The 23643-nt window shown below is 42.5% G+C and overlaps 1 protein-coding gene across 1 annotated transcript; it reads right to left on the bottom strand.

The window, feature by feature from the left end:
• Nucleotides 1-345: 345 nt before the first annotated feature.
• ipmkb (inositol polyphosphate multikinase b) lies at nt 346-22884 on the bottom strand. Its single transcript, XM_017714536.2, has 6 exons — nt 22289-22884; nt 14871-14956; nt 12799-12895; nt 10556-10728; nt 6119-6200; nt 346-5373 (listed from the first exon to the last, which is right to left on the bottom strand). The coding sequence occupies exons 1-6, from the start codon at nt 22464-22466 to the stop codon at nt 4838-4840; spliced, it is 1152 nt and encodes a 383-aa protein (XP_017570025.1). The 5' UTR covers nt 22467-22884; the 3' UTR covers nt 346-4837.
• Between the last annotated feature and the right edge of the window lie 759 nt (nt 22885-23643).

Here is a 23643-nt window from a genome sequence, read left to right as displayed (position 1 = left end):
GAGCGGTGGGCAGCCCTATCCACGGCACACGGGGAGCAGTTGGGGGTGAGGTGTCTTACTCAAGGACACCTCAGTCATGGACTGTCGGCACTGGGGATCGAACCGGCGACCTTCTACAAATATAAAATCATGAATGAACATCAGATCTGCTCTTAATTATAAAATGATAAAATCTTCTCTTTATCATCTTTTTACTATTACACATAAATCGTATGCTATTTCCTTTCCATAGATCTAAAAGAGTGTAGAAGTTGCTAGTTTGGCCAATTAACAGTTGGACAAAAGGACAGCATAACGTACACCAGCACTCAATGTAAAGACATTAAAAAGGTCAAGAATCACTCATTTATGTTTTTACATATTTTATTAATAATGGTAAATTTGCCAAATATACACCCAGTATCATGAGTTCTTGTTACATGTTATACATCTATTTTACAAAAGCTGTAGTAAGTTCCACGGATGAGGACAAGGGTGACTAGGCGCTTTCCGCTCACTTCGATCATTCCAGTAATGGCCCAAAGCTGGAGTGGTTCATCCAAACCCAAAGCTTAATACGGTCAGATAAATGATCCACGCTTCACCCACAAATGCCTTTTTTCATAACACCTGTAATGAGGTTCTACAGGCCCGACGCAACACTGGCAAAAACCCCATTAACCGCATGAGAAATTGTAAGAGGTTTTTGTCATATTATTCAAATTAATTTCTAATTATATTTGAGACTATATTATTAGGAAAGATACAGGGAGCATTTCTATAGGTGTACAAATGTAGTAAAATGACTAAAATAGATATTTTCACATAGTAACAGTTTGACCCATCAACTAAATCTAAAGATCTGTCCCATGCAGTGAAATTATCACCCGTTAGCTACAATTTCTCATATTTGCTAGAAAAGAATGCATTTGTGGGCGGAGTATGAATACAAAACGCAAAGAACATCTGGATGCAGTAATAATAGTGGCTGTTGAGTCCCAGGTTTTATTTACTCCAACGCTGCCACTTCATGGCTTCATGGGTTAACCCATTACAGTAATTGGGATCAAAGACACAGTGGCCAATATTCAGCCTGCATATTCCAGGAGACGGGACAGCAGAGAAAGGTTTAAGGATACAGATCATATTCCATCATATTCAAATTTACCCTGACTCTTGGTAAGAACGCACATAGCAAAAATTCATCTTATTCATCACAGAAAATGAGATCAAAACCGCTCGAAGAAATATTTAAGGTGTAAGATGCCCTTACAGTCAGTCCAGATTTACCTGTTTCATGGGCAAACTCCAGTCTAGAGTATCATTAAAGTGCCTTGAGCACCAACACAACTTTGCAGTTAGGTGCAGTTAGAAACACGTTATCATTATAAAACATTATAAATCCAAAATAAAAGATCCAAATCAAATTTGAGAAGAATGCATTAGTTCACAGCAGAAGGGTTGATGCACATCGTTACATCATACAGTATTTCCACTTTCTTCAGTGCATGAATTAAAAAAATAAAATTAAAATAACTACATTTACAGCCTACATATGGAATGCAAGCGAGATGCTTAACTGACCATGCTACATAGCAAACGCAGCTGGCTTTAACTGGCTGGGACCATATGGGACAGCCCGCTTGTTTCGAGGCTTTGCATACATTGATGTCTTATCAAATGCTTTGAAGTTCACATGTTCCTGAGAGCTAAACAACAGCCAGGGAATCACATACATAGGTAGTTCTGACTTTGCCAAAAGACATGCAATTCCATGTTTTTTTCTTTCCAAGCTAGGCTTTCCTCTCCAGGGACAAACACAGAGCTTCAAAGTGGCTCAAATGATTGGGAATGTTAAAATTATTTCGTACAATTTCAGAGCTAGCAGCAGTCCTTCAGACAAAGTCGTGAGACGTACTACATACACGTTTTGAAAAGCAATACACGAAACGAAACAATACTTTCCTGATTTCCTTAATAAACTGAGTAGGAACCAGGGCTGCCACTACTGTTTATATTAGTATAAACAGCACAGCCTTTCAAATACTCCAGATGCACAAGCAGATCAATGGATGTGCCCATAAAGCTGTTTCTTTACTGTAGGAGGGACCAGTTAGAGCAGCGTTTACCAAACCGGCCCTCAGGGCCCCCAGACAGTCCACATTTTTGTTTTTATTTGTTTATATTTACAACATACGGGATGGAGAAAAACCTGGACGGTCTGGGGGACCTGCGGACCAGTTTGGGAAACACTGAGGAATTTTAAATTTGCCAACTAATCACTGCCTATTCATCAAGAGGTTTAGTCGATTAATCAGTGACAGCCCTAGTAATAACTAAACAGTACTGAGATGAGTAATAAAGTACATGGATTTTTAAGTATGTCAGCGTGTACAGTGATTATGCACTTACAGCACTGTGCAAAATTCAGAGACCAACCTTCATTTATTTAATTTCCTGTAAAAACAGCCATTGAATACACGTCTCCATAACTGGAGGTTGAAAGATTGACTGAATGCTATGGGTCTGAAAGGATGTGCAGCCAGCCGTTGTCGCTGTTACTAAGGAAAAGAAATGGACAATAAAAAGTCAAAAAAATAAACTGCTATTGTTCTCGGGACGACGGACAGCGGAGAGTCTAGACCTCAACATTACTGAACGTGTCTGGGATTACTTTGAAGAGGAAATGCAACCAACTTCTAAGACTGAACTCAAAACCTGAAAGTGAGCCTGTTAAATATATTTTTCCTTTTTTTTCCCCTTAATGGAAATTAAATAAATGAAACGTGGTCTTTAACATTTGCAGTGTACTGTACATGAGATAATAAAACTTGAAATGCCTTATAGTTTAAAAAAAAAAAAAGGTAAAAAGAATTGTTGCCAATATAAATACATTTCAAGTCGAGGACTGCCTTTAAACAATATGCATGTATAAAAAGATAGAAAATGGTTAGGGGCAAGGCTATGGTTAAGTTTGAATGTAAAAAAAAAATAAAATAAATAATAATAATAATAATAAAAAAATAAATAAAAAAAAAAATGCAGCCAATGACTAAAATGAGAAACAAAACAAAAACGAAACAAACAGAATGACGTGAGATTGTTCTCTTGACTTTGAGATCTCTCTCTCTCTCTCTCTCTCTCCCTCTCTCCCTCTCTCCCTCTCTCTCTCTCTCTCACTCTCTCTCTCTCTCTCTCTCTCTCTCGCTCTCTCTCTCTCTCTCTCTCTCTCTCTCTCTCTCGGTAGCTTCAGCCTCTCTTGTTGAAATCGATAGTCCTGTTATGCTCATAACAATAAACCTTCATTCTTTCCCAATCACAGTCAAGAAGACACGTTATCAGCTGATGCAGCATTATTAAAAATGCACTCAAATCCTGCCAGAATGAATGAATATAAACCCAAGCAGATGTATGAGTCATCGGTCACTCGGCAGCAATAGACGGCATTGCGTCAGCCTTCGCAGGCACTCCATCATGACAAGGGGGGCAGATCGTCAATAGACTGAACGATTTCTAAACCTCAGTAAAGATTTCCACTCCTGTTCCGTTTGCTCGTCATGGTCATCACGCCTCTGCATATTGCATCGGTAAGCACAAAACAAAATTAGTATCCTATTTACATCAGGAAATTTTGCGTAGGTTCAGATCAAAAATCACAAAGTTCAGAAATCACAACATCACTGACAGGCAGGGTTAAGTTTGGCAGCGAATATTAAAGAAATACTGACAAGTATGTACTCGTAAAACCTTATTCCTACCGAACAGAGTCACTTAAAACAATGTTACATCTATTAAAATCATAACGTGAGAAACAAATACCTTGTGTCATATCTGCAAATACGAGCCAAATATATGTAGTCGCGCACTGAAGCAGAACAGAGAGAGAGTGTTAAGACGGTGTCTAAGGTGTCTTAGATACATTTCTCCTTTTTCTGGGATGAAAATCAGTTTACCTGAGTAAAATACAGAAACTGTATGTGGCTGTTAACAGACCAAGCACATGTATATCAGACAGAGGTTTTGCTAGTCCAGGTAGTGCAGAATAGAGGGCTTGGAAGGGGAAGAAGTTTGAGTAGCTACACCCCCCCCCCAACTTTATAAACCTCAGAGCACTCATCTAAGGCAGTGGTCTTCAAACCCCGCACAGTTTGAGGTATTCCCTGCCCAAACACGCTCGACTTCTCAAAGACCCACTTTAAAAACCTCATGACTTGAGCAGATTTTCATATTTACCTGAAGCACGGTGCAACCGTGAAGGCGTCGAGCGAGCGTTCTTTTGATTTGAACTGACCACACTTCAGCAGAAGTTGCTGAAATAACAACAAGCCTCGCTGCTAAAGTGACAAACTTTATCAAACTTCTCTGAGTAGAAATGCGAACCTTGCACCTTTAATAGACCACGTGAACTGCGAAAAGCTGATTCTGATAAATATGGGCCAAAGTGTAATAAAAGTAACGAGCGTGTCAAATTCATGTCAAATTTATGCTGAAGGACCAGTTACCGTGTAACCTCATTACACTGTCAATTAGAATTTGGACATTTGTTCCATAAATAATGACAATTTAAAAACAATCTCATGAGAAAATAAAACAGACTATTTTTCCTAATTGTTTCATAGATTTTACTGTAATCCTTTTTTCTCGGTTCACATTTTTACTCTGTCCTTATTTGTTGGGATCATGCAAAAATATGGACCATTGGTGGTGCGGCCAAGGACCAGTTTAAGAACCATTGGTGTAGGTTTACCAACACTGTGGGAACCATAAGAATACTTGAAACTGTGCAGGGCAGTGGGTACTCAAGAGGTGGAGTTGAGAACCACTGCTCTAGGATGAGAGAAAGTGTAAGAAGAACCTTTCAGTCCTCTAGGATCTCCTGGAGCACCTTCAGTAGGTTCCTCAGGCCGTAGATGTAGCCGTGATCATGGACCTCACTTGGGAAAACATGGGCAAAGTCTATCATCCTCACCTCCACATCTGCCTCCGACCGGTCAGCTTCTCCTGGCTTGTCCTGACCTTTGGCTTCCAGCTGAATTGGGCTGCGGTTGCCGTTGGGCTGCCACTTGCTGTTGTCCTGTTTGGCCTGGTGGTGGCTACTGGTGCAGCCCTTCTTGTGCAGGGAGTACATAGTGGAGAGGCTTTGGTCGATGTTGTTGTTGTACTCCAGCACTCCGTCGATCTTCTCAAGGGTCCGAGCTGTGGTCTTCTCTTCTGAGCTGAGCATACGGGGGCTGGCGGAGGGAACCCCGTCGTATACAAAGAGCAAAGAGCTTGCGTAAAAGTTTAGCTGACTCTGGCCCTCGAACCATAGGAGGATCTTCTGGACTTTTACGATGCTGGCAGTGATGGCGTCTTTGCGGAGAACATCTCCGTTGAAGAAGAACTTTGATAATCCTGTAAGAAAGAGAGGAAGCTGCTTTGGCTGGTACCTGATATACAGAAAACACTGAGTTTATACCAAACATTACACTGTAATGCAGCCCCTGGCTGGACGGATTGGTTCTGCCAGGTGGTCATAGTTAGAAAAACTGTGTATCCTTGGTGTCTGCGGAACTCGGTAATAACCGGAGTGAAGGATTTCATTCAGTCCTGTTGGGTTGACTGAATTGAACCAGTAGATCATAGCAAAAGGAGAATCTGAGACTCCAGAAGAACATCATTACTGCCTTTGTCTAACCAAGAGGTATGGATGTATATTTTATATTATATTATACACACACACACACACACACACACATACATATATATATATATATATATATATAGTACTGGTTACATTCAAAATTAATTACATTAATAAAATGTTACTTTAATCAATATTTATAGTATTTAGGGATTCAGGTCATTTCAGATTTCAGTTTTCTTAAATATTTTAGGAATTCCCTGAATATTATAATGATAAATAATACACTCTGGTTATCTTTAACTTCTTGTCATGTCATCTGCCTTGATTAATTCCATTCTAACTTAATTCTAAATTCTAAAATTAATTCTCAGCTTTCTCTATTATTATTTATAATTATTATGTTGAGCATCATTCTGCACACGTATAACACTGGTTTTAGAATATACTGAAAACAAACTTTCAAACAGTAGCACAGATGTCAGTTGCTTTCCAACCTCAAAGGTTACATCATACCGTCTTTGATGGTCTCCTTCACAAGACCTCTTCCATAATGCTGATCATATGAGTCGAAGCTGTCCGAGCCCACGTTGTACACCTGACAGACAATAAAGGAGAACAGAGCATTCGTGACACAAGATTTTTTCATTTGTCTCCCTCTGGTGGAGGCAGGAGGCCATAAAACTAATTACTGCAGATGAAATTAATAATCAGGGAGCAGAGAAAATTGAATTCCAGTTTAACGTTTGGGAACAAGACAGCCAATTTAATATTGATGCCGTGTAAAGTCTCAGTCTATTTTGAGAGGGGGCATAAATTCCAGCCTCTATCACCCGAATCAGCAGCATAATTATCAGTAATGGCTCATTTTGCTCCATGGTTACTGATATAGGTCTTTACAGCTGAAGCATCCCTTTTTCCATGCTGGCTGCCAGAGATCCAAACCCCTGGGACAGACCTAAGCCTTTCAAATGTACTCATACATCTGTCTTGCCATCCCACACGGCCCCTTTGTGCTGTTAAAAATGATAAATATTTTTGGTTTACGATCCAAGCATCTGTAACCAAATGCAATTTTCCTGGAGACTGATTTTACCATTAGAGCTCTTTTTCCTCTTAAGATGTAGCGTGATACTGATTATGTTGTCCAAGTGTCCAGTGGTCAAAATCACACAGTTCTCATGCTTAGAGAAGGACAGTACTCAAAAAGAGGTCAAATAAGCTTGCCACTGCCCTAAACCCGGTGTCAGACTGTTGCCTGTGTAAATAAATAATATTACCAAAAAAAAAAGTGGCCTGTCAGACAGGATCTGTAGCTCAAAGTAAGGGTAAGCAACACAGCAACAACATGACATCACACTATTTGAATTATTTTATATAATATACAATATGCATGAAGAGATGGTTCTTCTCAGCAGAACAGCAGGTGCCCCATGTAAAAAAAACTAGTCTAGAAGGAAATCAAACCTGTAAAATCTGTAAAAACAAATGAATAAAATAAAAGTCAGTGGGCTGATATTCAATTAGCTACGTTATTGCTCAATTCATGGAGTTACTGGTAGTAGACTCCCCATAAGCGGCCTACGTTAGGCCTGTTACAGTTATTATGCAATCATCTGATCAGTTATTTGAGCTGGCCGCAATCATTTTCCATAGTAGGTAGCTTTCCTAGTCCTACGCCGCAACGTTCATTCATGGGTCTTATGAAAACAACCAAAGTTCTGACTTGGTGCTAGAACACCTCTAAAGGTCAGTGATGAGTAACGTTTGGCATCTTGAGCTTGAACCGTCTGTCGTTACCACCGCTGCAAACAAGTGGCGTCGGAAACTGGAAAATACTATTTTTCCCCCACTTGTAAGTTGCGTTCAAACAGCAAAGTCATATTTACAACTGGCAAACTCAGGATGGCACACAAGTTTACGAAATGTGATGTATACACAATACAAAATGTCTTTTACACAATAAACTGGCTATATGCTTTTAAACACAGCGCAGAGAGAGCAGGATTGTGTTCTACGGACCTCCATGCCTTCTTTTTCCGCGGAGTGTCCGTATCTATGAACGAGCACTGTGTGAACGGTGTGAAGTCGTAGCCATTTGGTATATACAACCTTTTAATGAGCACCAGAACGGAGCATACTGTATATAAGTTATACTTTTTTAATCCCACAAACGGGGAAATTCCACCTCTGCATTTAACCCATCCGTGCAGTGAAACACCACATACACACTAGTGAATACACACACACACTAGGGGGCAGTGAGCACACTTGAGCGGTGGGCAGCCCAATCCGCAGCACCCGGGGAGCAGTTGGGGGTTAGGTGTCTTGCTCAAGGACACCTCAGTCATGGACTGTCGGCCCTGGGGATCGAAGCGGCGACCTTCCATGACTGACCCCATATATTAAGAGCTAATCTGGCACTTTTGGGCTTGTAATTATTATAAATAAATAAATAAATAAGATGATTAAAAGGTTAGTTACGCTTATGTCCCAATTAAAATAATTGTCCTACAGAAACACTGGAGCTAAAAGGCTACCGTAGAAAACAAACACTAGTCAATAGTCACCAAAATCTATAATGTAAATAAATCCCCAAAACCTCTCAACCAGCTTAAACCGCACACAGGTGTTGGGCGTTAAACAGGTGTTCAGAGCTGCGTATATTTGTCAACAGGCTTAAGAGCACAGTTGAGAGACGTTTTGGAGATGTACTTACAGAAACCATCTGGGCGCCTACTGACTAAAGACGTAAAATTTGGACACTACACATTTTTTTCTGATCCCTTCTTATAATCATAGGCCTAGACTAAAGACGCCTTCATAATGCAGGCAAATGTTCAGCCTTCTAGAGTTACTGATGATCCCATGATATACTCAGAAAAGTATATTGTGACATGCTGCCCACCCTTAACTAGAAGCACATGTTTCTTCTGAAGACAGCTCAGGTTCTGCATGACTGCAAGCGCTGTTGTGTAAACCTCCTGATGAGCTGGAGATACGGGAGTAAGAGCTGGAGATAAGGGAGTGAAGCGGAGCCCTCAGCGATGGAGGAAGACTCTGGGGAGGTGAGTAATGCTAAGGAGTTAATGAGAGACGTGTCTCAGACCTCAGTGATAAGCTCATCCTGTCTGACTGATAACACGGGCATCCAGCTTCCTTCTCAAACACACAGCACTGATCAACATTCAACAAATTCCTAGAGCTACTCGTACTGCCTTTCAAAGATAACCGGCACACAAACTGTTCTAGCCATGGCGTTTGACGTACAAGGATAAAAACTCTGTTCCCAAATGACGTATCGTTCATTGTCCTACTTGCATCTGTTAAAAAGATCAAAAACTGAGAGATAAACTGAACATTATGTAACTAAGCTGTTGCTGAAGTTGTATTGTACTGTATCCACGGTTTTCCTAGACAATCACATTTACCATTACGTTTGGCGCATCTTTGGCCTGCAGTCCAGACCTTTCGCCAACAGAAAACATTTGGCGCATCATGAAAGAAGACCGAGGAGTGTTGAGCAGCTAGAGTCCTACATCAGAATGGGACAACATTCCTCTCCCAAAACTCCAGCAGCTGGTCTCCTCCCTTCACAGACATTTACAGACTGTTGTTAAAAGAATAGGGGATGCTATGCAGTGGTAGATGTGGCCTTGTCCCAACTTTTTTGAGATGCGTTGCTGCCATCAATTTTTAAATGAGTTCATGTTTCATGAAATGGTAAAATATCTCACTCTTAACATCTGACACGTGTTCCGTGTTCCACTGCGAATAAAATATGGGTCTATGAGATTTTATTTACATTTTACACAGGATCCCAACTTCTTCTGGAAATGGGGTTGTATAACAAAAGCCTTTAATCAACCAAGACGGATTTATCTAGAAATCTTCCTCTTTGGTTTTGATGGAGCTACAAGGCTAATATAAAGTCAGGCCCGTAAATATCTGGACATCACCAGCAAGTCTAAAATCAAGGACTGGACCTATCAAAATATCAGTTATAAAATGGACAGTGCCAGTTATGAAATCTGATTGGCTGAGCTGTGTTTAAAGTGACATACTAACACTTATGAGCACAAACCAACTACATTCTGAATTAATGCAACTAAATATTAGAAAGTGCTGCTTACATGGACCGTAGAACATAGTACTGATAGCTGGAGCCTGGCATAAGCATATATTAAGTAAACAATCCAAAACTATGTTAAATATACATATTTAATTGCTTATGGACGTGGATACTTTTGATATGGTACATCCTTGTGGTTGCGTTTTCGTCCCATTGAAAAAACTGGGTGCGTTATTTCAATGAAATAAAATTTGATTTGCCTTTTTTTCACATGAATTTTCATTAACTAATGGTGGAAGGTTTATCAGTTAACACTTATGGTTTATATTTACATTCCTACCACCCACAGCGATCATATTCAATCAGGACACTGTTAATATCTCAACTTTGCTTCTTTAAGTTAGTGCTTGCACTACAGTGCCAATACAGTCCGTGTGTAATGGAAGCGAATGACTACCAGTTAGCGTTGCATAAACTACATGATTATATCTTCACACATTTGCCTTTATATGTGTGAAGCTGTAATCTCAAATAAACCTGCCTGTGTGGTTTCTGAGAATAAACAGCTAAAAACAGCAGCAGCAGCCTTACTAAAGCATGATGCCGCCTTCTTTCAGAGGGAAGAGTGTGGAACATAGTCGGTATGATGCTAATTAAAAGCCATTTGCTTCCATTACTAATTAGCTGCATTAGCCTCATAACTTTTAATGAAGCAAACGTCTTACGCCAAACTCATCCTGCTCGACTGGTTACATAAGGGGCAAGGAGCCAAATGATTCCATTAGTGATCCGAGGCATGGGCATTTGAGCAGGGCTACTCTGAGACTGGAATTAAAAAGTGCTGTCTGTGAATCCCAAAACAATTCCAGTGCTCGGCTCACCCTCATCCCAAGCACCAGGAAGCCTATCTCCTCCATCAGCGGGTACTTCCTGATCTGCTGTTCACGCTTCTCCTGCGAGGCAAACGGGTCATAGCTCCGCTGGCCGATCTTCACATCCATGATGCAAGGCTTCTGGAATCTGCGAGTCACGTCCTCCAGCTTCAGGTACAGGTCTGTTCGCCAGGAGAAACATCAACATCACCTTGTTAAAGCAATAGCTTTAGCGCACAACTTTCCTCTTACCCCACATTTCGCTGATCAACCAAGTCATCACTGCTGTCGGAAGAAAACCTCGTATCTCCATTTTTCAGCTTTTGCCATTATTTAAAAATGACCGTTTCCCTTTACATTGTGTGTAAATCTCGTGGTGAATGGACCAAAAGAAATGGCCCAAAATGACTTGGAAAGACGTCTGGTTCCATTGACTAACATTAAAAGTAAAGTAGGTTTTTTTCCTTCTCCAGTTTTGGAGATACAAGGTTTTCTTCCGACAACAGCGAGATACTTGGTGTCTGATGTTTGCATCTCCTGCTTTGGAGCCTTGAGTCTAATGTAGCTAACAGGTAATAGAAGCTTGCAGCCACAAGAAATCAGCATCAAGCCAATTGTATCCCCATAATCATAACACATCTACTTCAAACTGCATTGTTTTCTCAAAAAACAGAGGAGCAAATCTCTGACCTCACGATTAACAGATTTTGTTCTTTAAGGAACATTTCAATGCCCTGAAAAATCTCAAGTTTTGGTTTTTGGTGCGTTTGCTTCTCCTTTATTTACCCATTTAATCAGTCTAATCTATGATTAGTTAAATATGTATACAGCAGAAAAGACTGCATGTAATTATAGGGTATTCAAACAGAACATAACCAAATAACTAAATACAGAGAGATATATTTGACTTGGAAAAGTCACTTGGAAAAATGAAAACTGATTTATTTTCCTGACAAAGAATGCTAAAGTGCACGCAACTGAAGTAAACAAACTCTGGTACATGAGAGTAAAATGGATGAACTTGTGCAGAAGAAGTGCACCAGTTTGGCCGTTTGTACAGAACCGCTGGATTTTAAGAGTGGTACTTGCAGTCTGTGCAGAATAGAGTTATCATTGTCCATCCATCCATCCTCAACCGCTTATCTGGGTCCGCGTCGCCAATGTGATGCCCGAACCACCTCAGCTGGCTTCTCTCAACGTGGAGGAGCAGCAGCTCTACTTCGAGCCTCTCCCGAATCGCCGAGCTTCTCACCCTATCTCTAAGGAAGAGCCCGGCGACCCTGTGGAGAAAGCTCATTTCGGCCGCTTGTATCCGCGATCTCGTTCTTTCGGTCACTACCCAAAGCTCGTGACCACAGGTGAGAGTCGGAACGGAGACTGACCGGTAAATTGACACCTTCGCCTTCTGGCTCAGCTCCCTCTTCACCATGACGGACCGGTGTAGGGTCCGCATTACTGCAGACGCCGCACCAATCCGCCCGTCAACCTCTCGCTCCATCCTTCCTTCACCCGTGAACAAAATCCCAAGATATTTAAACTCCTCCACTTGGGGCAAGAATTCACTCCCGACCCGGACAGAGCATTCCACCCTTTTCCGACTGAGTCATTGTATATTATTAAATAATATTACAAGGTGGCCCACATAGTAATCATGTGATGCTTATACTGATGTCATGGACAATGTAAGCTATATGGTAAGGCTCTGTAAACCTCACATGAGGTGCTCTGTAACTGCAATTGGATTGTGATGATATAATCACGATAATTCTTTGTGGCAATTTACCTTATTGTCCACGCCTACTGCCCACTGCTACCATTACGTGTATGCTACATTAGCCTCATAGCCCCAAAGCAAAACTAAAGAATCAAACTTCAGACACCAAACATGTCTTGGTTGATGGACCCCATTCGGGCTCTGGGGAAAACCGTAAACTGGATTTTTCGCTGAAATATCATTTTAAAGCAGTAAGTATATAAGAGCAGGTTTGCACACCATCTGTGCTCTTGGTTTGTCTACCCTTGTTTCTTTCTTAACAGGATTTTCTTTATTAAAAGACCGTTGGCAATTGGTTAGTGTTTCATCTGGTCAGGTGCTGAGGCTGTCAGCAAGCTGCTGCATGCTGTCTTTCTGGTTGCACCTCTCCCACACTACATGGAGTTAAGCCTCAGAGATAACAGGGTTTGGGATGAAACTGGGCCATGCTGCTAGGTACTGTACCAGCGAGTCTAATCTACAAACCAATGCTCATCACCTGTGGGGCTGTCAGGAGAAGACCAGGTGCCAAAGAACTTGGGAAGATGCTGCTGCAGGACGAGGAGGCAGGGGTCATGGCAGTCTTCTGCATAAACCTGTAAGAAACTCATAGATCAAGACACCAGCCCAGGCCACGGATTCACAAAGAGCATCTGACAACCGACTCATTTAGCGACTGACATGGTAATTCAAATACATGGATATCCAAACTCATCATCATCTGAATGGATTTGTATGGTTCACTAGTGGTGCAAAGTCTTGGGCCTATAATTAGGAGATCGCAAGTTAAGTCCCGACCGGGGTCCTCTCTGTGTGGAGTTTGCATGTTCTCCCCGTGTCTGCGTGGGTTTCCTCCAGGTTCTCCGGTTTCCTCCCACAGTCCAAAGACATGCAGTCAGGCCAATTGGCCGTGTTACATTGCCCCTGGGTGTGAGTGATTGTGTGTGTCTGTCTGTCTGCCCTGCGATGGACTGGCGACCTGTCCGGGGTGTACCCTGCCTTCCGCCCGATGACCGCTGGGATAGGCTCCAGCATGCCCCCGCGACCCTGAGGGAGAAGCGGCTTAGAAAATGTGTGTATGTGTGTGTAAGTTAAGTCCCTGCTGATACCACAGCCATCTGTGGCTGGAAGTCGGGGAGGGTAGGATGGCCCTCTCTTTCCTCCATCATTCAGTGTGATCCTAGCCATCATGAGCATCTATTAACTGAAGTAATCAAATTGGCAGTTGGCGTTCTCCTCAGAGTGGTGGCTGGCTAGCCTTCACCCTCCCATCTAGTTAGCTACGTCTGATTTAAGAGGCCTAGGTAGAGGGTGGAATTTGTAAATGAATGGACTTTGCAGGGACTACATAAGGAAGAAAAGTGGGTAAACTTACCCCAAAAAATGTTTTAAACGAAACGAAGACAAACTGTATAGCGTGGTGTTGTTTTGTAGGTCTACCTGTTGTGTGTTACCAGTATGTCAAATCACTAAATTAACCGAACAATTCTAGAACACCTCTTTTGTTTATTGCATGCAGCCAGCACACCATCACCGTCCAAAGAAAAGCCATGCATCTTCATTTTCATCTATTTTTTCCAGCCTCATTTGAGCACAGCAGCTACCTGAAAACCTGATGCTGAATGGACAGGTGGAAATGGTCTGGAATTACTTCGGGGAAAAAATGACAATCATCTAAAAACATTTTGGAGGTATTTGGAGAGACAAGCTTGTTAAACCTTGTTCAATTATTTATTCGCTGGGACATTCAAACACTGTTCATTTTTAAAAACGTTATTCAAATATCAAAAATTGGTTAAATAGCCCAAACGCTCACTCAGCGAATGATATCTGCAGTCAGTTCTCCGCTTCTCCCTCCCAATGATGTGGGTGGTTTCTGCCCACAGCCAGTTCTGTTAGTTACATAACTCAACCCTGGGGGTCCCTCAGCATAATCAACTCTTAATTCACTACGCTTACCGTTTCAGAGCATGCTGAACATTCCCATATTAAAACACCCTAACAGTGTCCTTCAAGGGAGGAATTATGAGGAAACCCCAGCGTGGGAGGCAAATCCGAGCTTAACGTCATACCCCACTGAGGCAGACATCTATCCGAAAGCTAAGACAAGCTCGTCCCTGCTTTCCAGCTGGATGCTGTTCTGAGCTTGCCCGCTGGGCTGAGCTGAAGAGGGCTAAACGAGCGCTCCGATCCAGCCGCTACCTAAAACAAAGCCCCTGCTGCTTTGGAGGGAGAGAGAGCCTTGCTGGTCTTCTTCAAGAGTCAGTGAGGAACCGCAAGCCTCTAGAGTGATCGCTCACTTCTTTATTAAAACTAATGAGCTCCAGAAGCAGCTCCAGAGGGGCTTATCTCTGGCGACTTCACTCTTATAAACATGACTTTCTCATTTAAGCACATGGCCTGCCAAGAACACCCTCAAGTGAGTAATTTAGGAAAGAAAAGAGATTTGAAATAAAGACACTTCAATTAATGGCGTGTAGCTGGTGAGTAAAACATTTCAAGCAGCAATGCAATTAATGACAGTTTGGCATGGGGTAAAGATGCCACTAAACAGTGCGGGTGGGCACATACCATGCTGTAGAACTGCATCTCTCTGGGTCCTCTGGGGGGCGGCTGGAGCTGTTTCAGGACTGTGCCATCCGGATGCTGCAGAATACCTATTGGAGAACATGAGGCTTAAAACTACCATAAAGCGGTCATCTTCACTGAAAAATAAAAACATTACACTGCCAAGTACATTTACCCAAGGACACCTATATTAACCAGCTAAAATAGACGTGGTCTTTGGAATGATGGATGTAAACATACATAACGAATAATGATTGACATGTTATGAACCGGTGTGTTTAAACAACCTGTTATTGCCCATTTCATTTGAATTTAATCAGAATCATTTTGCAGACTGGAGCCCATTTGTAGATATGCAAAATTTCTCTAGCTCTTCACTGACGGTCAGTTTCTGGCCAAAAATGCCACTGACATAAGTTAAAAAACAATGACATCACTGTACCTGATAAACTTACTGGTGCCACCAACACTACCATGCCACTACCATGTCAGTCATTGCTGTTGAGAATTGTCCACCCAGTCAACAGCAGTCCTGTGGTCAGAAACTGACCAGTGATGATTGGGCTAGAGGGTGGCTAACAAATTGTGCATGAACAGAGATGGGCTACAGACTGTAACTGCACACCTACATAGTGTACCTGTATCATTAGTGGAGTGGTCAGTGAGGGGTGGGGGTAATACACCATTTCCAAAAGTACCCAGACACCCTTTGTCACTAGTGAATTCATCTCTCTCTTTTTTTTTTAATACAAATTCTATAATCTCCATAGAAAAGCACTGCCAATAGAAAGGGATGCTGTGGAGCAGCCACACATGGCCAAGCATTGGCTAGAGGGCTGTGGAGCAGTGTAACGGCGTTTTCTGGAGTGACGGAGAACCTTTGGAATGAGCCGGAGTGCCATTCATCATCCAGAACTAATCAGCCAATATCACCTGACCTCACTAATGCTCTTGTGCCTGAACACAAGCAAATCCACACTGCAGTGTTTCAACATCTAGTGTAAAGCTTTCTCAGAAGACTAGAGGCTAGAAGCTAGAGACAAACACCCTATTGATGATGATGATGATGAGGTTTTAGAAGGTATGCGAGTTGAGTAGACGTCTACAGCGTATGTCAGTATCACACAGTGCGCCGTCGTACAGACAGGTGAAGTGAAGGGACACCCTTTGGACCTGGAGAGATTTCTCAAGGCCACAGATGAGGAGAAAAGCAACAGTGTTGGTTACGTCACAACGTGAGGTCTGGCCTGGTTAAGAGAGAAGATTAAGGTCGTGACCTGCAACTGAGCTAAGGATTTAGCCTAGGCTCACCCTTAAAGGTAGCAAATGAAAAGCTCTAAGAAGCAGCGATTAATGAGCGTCTTTGGCAAGCAAATCAAATATTTAAGAAGTAGGAGTGAACAGTGTTGGTCAAGCTCTTCACACTGGGAACACAGTCTCCTTTAAGCTCCAACCCGGACTTTGCGCATCTGGCACCTTGGTTTCCTTGGCAGTGAGGAACAACAATAACAGCAACGACTGCAACCACAATTACACAGACCTACTTTTTGCCATGGTCTTTATTTTTTGCTTGTGCTATTGGACAGGTATTATGATTTGACCGTTATTTCAAACTGATACCTGGTGACATATTTATTGTACTCTGGAGGAGCAGACTGTTTAGGTCGGGGTACCAAAACTTTGTCTTGGAGGCCCAAAGAGTAATGTTTGTGGTGTAGCGAGGGCCAAAAAGACAAAACAGCCAGGTGGCTTGTTAGCATGACGTTTTCCCATGTCAGCAGCACACACTGTATTGCCAAAGGTTTCACTCACCCATCCAAATCACTGAGTTCAGGTGTTCCAGTCACTTCCATGGCCACAGGTGTATAAAGCCGAGCCCCTAGGCCTGCAGACTGCTTCTACAGACATTAGTGAAAGAATGGGTCGCTCTCAGGAGCTCAGTGAATTCCAGCGTGGTACCGTGATCGGACGCCACCTGTGCAGCAAGTCCAGTCGGGAAATTTCCTCACTACTAAATATTCCACAGTCGACTGTCAGTGGGATTATAACAAAGATATAGGTTGCCAGAGGTCGCCAACTTTCTTCAGAGTCAATCACTACAGACCTCCAAACTTCATGTGGTCTTCAGATCAGCTCAAGAACAGCGTAGAGAGCTTCATGGAGTGGGTTTCCATGGCCGAGCAGCTGCATCCAAGCCTTACATCACCAAGCGCAATGCAAAGCGTGGAATGCAGTGGTGTAAAGCGCCGCCACTGGACTCTAGAGCAGTGGAGACGTGTTCTCTGGAGTGACCAATCACGCTTCTCCGTCTGGAAATCCGATGGACGAGTCTGGGTTTGACGGTTGCCAGGAGACAGTACTTGTCTGACTGCATTGTGCCGAGTGTAAAGTTTGGTGGAGGGGGGGATCATGGTGTGGGGTTGTTTTCAGGAGTTGGGCTCGGCCCCTTAGTTCCAGTGAAAGGAACTCTTAAAGCTTCAGCACCAAGAGATTTTGGAAAATTTCACGCTCCCAACTCTGTGGGAAGATTGGGGACGGCCCCTTCCTGTTCCAGCATGACTGCACACCAGTGCACAAAGCAGGTCCATAAAGACATGGATGAGCCAGTTTGGTGTGGAAGAACTTGACTGGCCTGCACAGAGTCCTGACCTCAACCCGACAGAACCCCTTTGGGATGAATTAGAGTGGAGACTGTGAGCCAGGCCTTCTCGTCCAACATCAGTGTCTGACCTCACAAATGTGCTTCTGGAAGAACGGTCAGAAATTCCCATAAACACTCCTAACCCTTGTGGAAAGCCTTCCCAGAAGAGCTGAAGCTGTTATAGCTGCAAAGGGTGGGCCGACATCATATTAAACCCTATGGATTAAGAATGGGACCTCACTCAAGTTCATATGCGTGTGAAGCCAGACGAGCGAATACTTTTGGCAATGTAGTGTATGTGGAAAAACCTGGATCATGTGAGCTTTCAGTGTTGACGAATGCTGTATTCTGTAAATAAAGTGATGATTCACTTACATATGAAGCAGATTGGTCTTTAAATTCCCTGAAAATATATTGACCCCAGTGGTCACAGAAAACCGTTGTTGTATTTGTTGTTACATGCTTGTTAGTTAGTGATGAGTGTGTGGTGTTAGGGACTAGTTCTACTATGTTCTTTAACGGTCAGGACCGAGCAGAACCACCACAGAGCAGGTATTATTCTCAGCACTGCCGTGACACTGAAATGGTATCGGCGTGTTAGTGTGTGTTGTTCTGGCACGAGTGGATCAGAACGTTTTTAAACACTGTATCCACCCACTGTCCACTCTATTTGACACCTACATTCAACAGTGCTCACAGGATGCTATCCACAGCACATTGTCTGAGGGACGTTTTGGTTGGTGGACTATTCTCAGTCCAGCAGGGACACTGATATGTTAAAAACTCCAGCAGCACTGCTGTGTCTGATCCACTCAGACCAGCACAACACACACTAACATGCTACAAACACGTGTGTCTGCAGTGCTGAGAAAGGCCAACACCCAAATAGTACCTGCTCTGTGAGGGTCCATGGGGGTCCTGACCACTGAAGAACAGGGTAACAGAGTATCAGAGAAACAGATGGACTACAGTCTGTAACTGTAGAACTACAGAGTGCAGCTATACAGTAAGTGGAGCTGATAAAGTGGACAATGAGAGTGGACATAGAGGTGTACTTAATGAAGTGACTGGTCAGTTTACGTTTTTGTTGTAAGTATATTTAAAAATATATATAAAATCTTACAAGAAAAATATGAAGTTATATAAAAACCATTCGGTCTCCCAAGGGGTGGGAGTTGGGGAAACCTTTAGGTGACCCAACACAAACATCCTTGTGGGTCGACTGGTTTTCGTGATGATGCTGAAAAGTTTGCATTTGATTCATTTTACTGCCAATCGTAACCCAATAACAATAAGTGGCGCATTTCTTGATAATGGTAATCCGGGCGGATCTTGTCCTAATCTCCATATTTTATAAATATTGATATATTGGTTTGGGCAGATATGTACATGAAAACCAGCAGATATCAGCACCAGGCCACAATTCTCATATTGGCACATCCCCCAAAGAGACACGCACATCATGATCGGCTCATAATCTGATCGCTGCAGTTTTCTGATTATTCAAACAGTCATGTAAACAGTCCGATTTCTAAGGTTGGAGCAAGGAATCTGGGTCTGGGAATCTGATTAAGAAAGATGATAGAGATGAACTTTAAGATTTCTCAGCTCATGTAAACTCCCACATAGATTTCTTTATGATTTCTTAGTCTATGCAAAAAATAGACTGCGGTGCAGGAAAAAAAGCAAGCAGCAGTTAACACAGCGCCTGTGATATGGCAGCAAAACACTTCTGGGGCGATGCTGAAACCAGCTACACGCTTCACTAAATTAAGGATTTTAATATTTTTCATCTTCTACCCATCCATCCATCCATTTCCTAAGCCGCTTCATCCTTCTAGATGATGCATATTCATATTTTCAGGTAAAGAGGCAGTTTTTTTTTTTTTTTTTAAGTTACATTTACATCACATCTTTTTCTGTGAGTTTACTGGTCGGCATCAAAGCAGAAATAAGATTACTGCCTGACTCACGTAGCCCTGGAGTTCCCCATTATCTGGTTACCCAAGTGTGTCGAAATACGTTGATCAGATTAGATTTATTAGATTATTAAGTGATTATTAGATTATTAAATTTGCCTTCAAATGTACTTAAGTATAAAGTAAAAGTACTAAAAGTGTAATTCTGGCTCTGATGTCCTGTTATCATTTTTATAACCAGACTGGCTTCATGAACTCATTCCAGGTGAAAGTCCTCCAGCGTCTCTCTTGGTAAACCAGTCGTTTAATAGAACGTCATTAATTAGTGACGCTGACGTCTATTAAAATGATCAGAAGCACAAAACACTGAAGGTAAACAGTTTCCATCAGGGAGAACCGAGTGGCTCTGAAATCACTTTTTACACACAAGCAAAGTTTCAGTTTCAGATTTATTTACAACTTAGTTCCAAGTTTAAGTTGAATAAAAACTGGCTTTAAACTCAGGATCACAGATGAGCTCCTTTACTATGTTGATCTGTAGGCGTCTGTTCATAAACATAAACCAGCCCAAACTCATTTACTATAAAATGAAATGGTGTTTGTAGAAATTCAGAAAAAAGCCGCGTCAGTCTCGACTGCATATGTGGACATATTTCTATATTGAGCTCTATTTACACAAAGTTAGGTTAGTTCATCATTTATGTTGAACAGACTCTCCCAAAGTTTTACGCTGCTGCGCTGACGTTGAACCGCGTGCTGCACTGGGTCGGTATGACCAACAGGTCAAAACCAGCTCTAAACAAAGTGACCGCTGGGCCCTGATTGGTGCTCTGGCTTTGCGCTTCTTTCGTTTTGACATGTTACGTTTTTATACACACAGAAACCAAAAGGAACGACAGATTTCTCAAAATGTAGGAGGAGAAAGTCGGATATTAGACTCTGAAATGTAGTGGAGTGAAAGGAGAAAGTCGCCCAGAACGGAGAAACTTCAGTACAGATACACCAAAAATACTAAAGTACAGAAACTCATTACATTTACTCAGTTACTCAGTTACTCAGTTACTGTCCACCTCTGATTTTAATACACATCTATTAAAGGTCTGTAGTCAACCTTTTCAAGGTTATATGCAAGTTTAAACACAGCGATCACACAAACTAAAAGATCTGAGAGATAAACCAGTGACCTGCGCTCAACAACTGACGTTAATCCGCGAGGCAGAGGAAAGGTTCACCACTGAGATCACCACTGTTAGTCTGTTCACTGGCCAATGCTAAAATGCCCCACAGGAGAAATTTCAGTGAGAGAAGCCCAGGACATTTTCTTGCTCCAAGTAGGTTTGCCAAGGGACAGCGAGAGATTCCCGGCAATAGTGGCATGAGTATGATCTTCTGGTCCCTGATATAAAAATGAATGAGGGCATCAACTTTAAAATGACAAGGTTCTTCATGTGTCTGCTCATTATAATCAAGCTGCCAGTCTCACGGCTCTCCGCTCACTAGCATCTAATGGTAAGCTCAGCGTTTGTTCGACCCGTTTAAGATTTTAACGTACGTGATGAATAATGATGAAGACACCACATTACAGGCGGTGACGGGTCTATTTGGACACAATAGGATGGCACAATGGGACGCCTTCTGAATGAGAGAGAAACAAACAGACGCCAGGGCCGCCTGTGTGGCGCTGTCGGGGGCTAACTGTGAGGTATGGGGGGGTATGCTGCTGGGAGGTCGAACCTTGCTGTGAGTCATGGGCGCACAACTGTGGGGCCCAGTTGCCTTTGCCCCCCTGAGCCATGGGCCCCAGTGCAATTGCCCAGAGATATACCATAAAATGGAGCCATAAAACAAACCAACATAAGAACTTACATAGTAGTAGTGCTATTAGCAGTAGTAGTATAGTAGTAGTAGAAAGAGTATTAGCAGTATTAGCTGTAGTATTATTAGTAGTAGTATTAGCAGTATTATTATTATTATCATTAGTAGTAGTAGTAGTAGTAGTAGGAGTATTAGCAGTAGTATTAGTAGTAGTAGGAAGAGTATTAGCAGTATTAGCTGTAGTATTAGTAGTAGTACTAATAGCAGTATTATTATTATTATTATTATTATTATTAGTAGTAGTAGTAGTAGTAGTAGTAGTAGTAGTAGTAGGAGTAGTAGGAGTATTAGCAGTAGTATTCGTGGCAGTAGTAGGAGTATTAGCTGTAGTATTAGTACTAGTAGGAGTATTAGCTGTAGTATTAGTACTAGTAGGAGTATTAGCTGTAGTATTAGTACTAGTAGGAGTATTAGCTGTAGTAAATCAACCGGAACTGTTGTGTCATCCTGGGCTGTAAATGTTAAACCACAGAATCAGCTGCCTTGACGTAACGCTGGTAGACAATTCACTGACCTGGATGACCGAAAACTTGTGAAATATGGTTGATCTGCGTGTTCAATATGAGCCAAAAGGGCGATTTTTGATCTGCACTTGAACCAAACTAGTTTGTCAATGAAGAGGAACCGTGAAAGGATTCTTGGCAAACCTTTCTGTGTCAACCAAAGACCCGAAACAAACCAAGACCACAGCTTAAGATGCTCTTGAGTCAAATTTTACAGTAGAACTGTTAACACAAGGCCACGTTGCCTTGATTTCCTTCTACTGGATGATTCAGTGAGCTGGGCGACTGAAAGCCTGATCAGCCTCTGACCAGAGGGAATGAGACCAATGTTGACAGGTCTATAGAGAGGTGCGCCGTTTACACCTGACAGGCGATTCAGTGACCCGCATGACTAGAAACACAGACAGCTTACTTATGAACGGCGTTTAAAGGGCATAACCCGAGGGTCAAGCAGCTCAGACAAAATACAAACAGTCCACTGACCTACTTTGTCCACGCCGTACTTGTGGCCGGCCACCTGGTGGGAAAGCGGCACGCAGCCGTTCAGGCGCGGACCCGAAGCGTGACCAAGACCAGGACCGGGACCGGGACCAGGACCAGAACTGAGGTCACTCCGGATCTCTAACCTCCTTCGCAGCGCCACCGACGACGAGGAGTCCATGAGAGCTGTCGTCGTCGTCGTCGTTGCCGCTAGTAACGTTCAAAACGGCTCGACCCCACAGAAAACGGGGCGGCAGCTACATGACAGTTTTCACCCGCAGCTCGGTGACGGACGCCAAACGGCCCTCGCAGCGCGACCGATCGCCATCGCTTCGTCGCTCCGTCGCTTCGTCTCAGACTTTAAAGCCACCGGTTCTCAGCCTGACCACGTCCCACCTCCACCTCGCCGCTCCCCGTCTATATCACAGGACTCGGACCGCGGGGGCAGAGCCGCGGCGCACAAACACGCACCACCCGTTTTTATTTTTTTTTTTTATTATATATATTTTTTGTCGAGTTCACCGCTACGGGATTTTTATTTATTCATTTATTTATTTAATTTTATTTTTTAGTCCGCTGTTTGTTTGCTACTCGAACGCGGCGTGACGTCACCGCGTGACGTAAAGGAGCGTTTCAACCGTCTTAATTAAGGTGGGGGGGTTCAAAACTGACCGAATTATCCAAAAGGACTTTGTCATATTTTCTTATATTTTTGTGCGACTTTTTCAAGATGCATCATAGACATTTTAATATTTAATTTAATAATTAAAAAAATATTTTTTCAGAAATTTAGCGCCAAAATAACTTCCGGGTGTGGGCTGTCATGATAAAAGTCACGTAGACTTTTAAAAGTCGGTCCATTTTTGGAATAAAACGCATTTTTTAAATTAAGGCTGCTATTATAATTAATGCTTAAGACACAGATATGCTCACGCCAAGCATCAGAGCTCGAAAAACAAAGTCGGAAAACGGCGCTACGGGAGTGATTAAAAGACAGCAGGGCCCTGGAAGGCCGTTTGTAGACGAAGAGCTGCACAAGTGCGCAGCCGGTACAGAGTGAGGATTCACATTTCGTGTTATATTTACACACGAGGCATTTTAATATTATATCCAGAGCTGGACGAAGTACACAAGTCATGTACTTGAGTTAAAGTCGAGACCCCCAAGGTAAAATATTCCTCCAGTAAAAGTAGAAGTTCCTCCTTTAGACCTCCACTGGAGTAAAAGTACTAAAGTATTTCCCTTCAAATGTACTTAAGTATAAAGTAAAAGTACTAAAAGAGTAATTCTGGCTCTGATGTCCTGTTATCATTTTTATAACCAGACTGGCTTCATGAACTCATTTCAGGTGAAAGTCC

This window comes from Pygocentrus nattereri, chromosome 13, assembly GCF_015220715.1.
Source record: "Pygocentrus nattereri isolate fPygNat1 chromosome 13, fPygNat1.pri, whole genome shotgun sequence".
Classification (NCBI taxonomy): Eukaryota; Metazoa; Chordata; class Actinopteri; order Characiformes; family Serrasalmidae; genus Pygocentrus; species Pygocentrus nattereri.
Note: the sequence above shows the minus strand (reverse complement) of the source record. Positions and strands in the feature narration are given on the sequence as shown.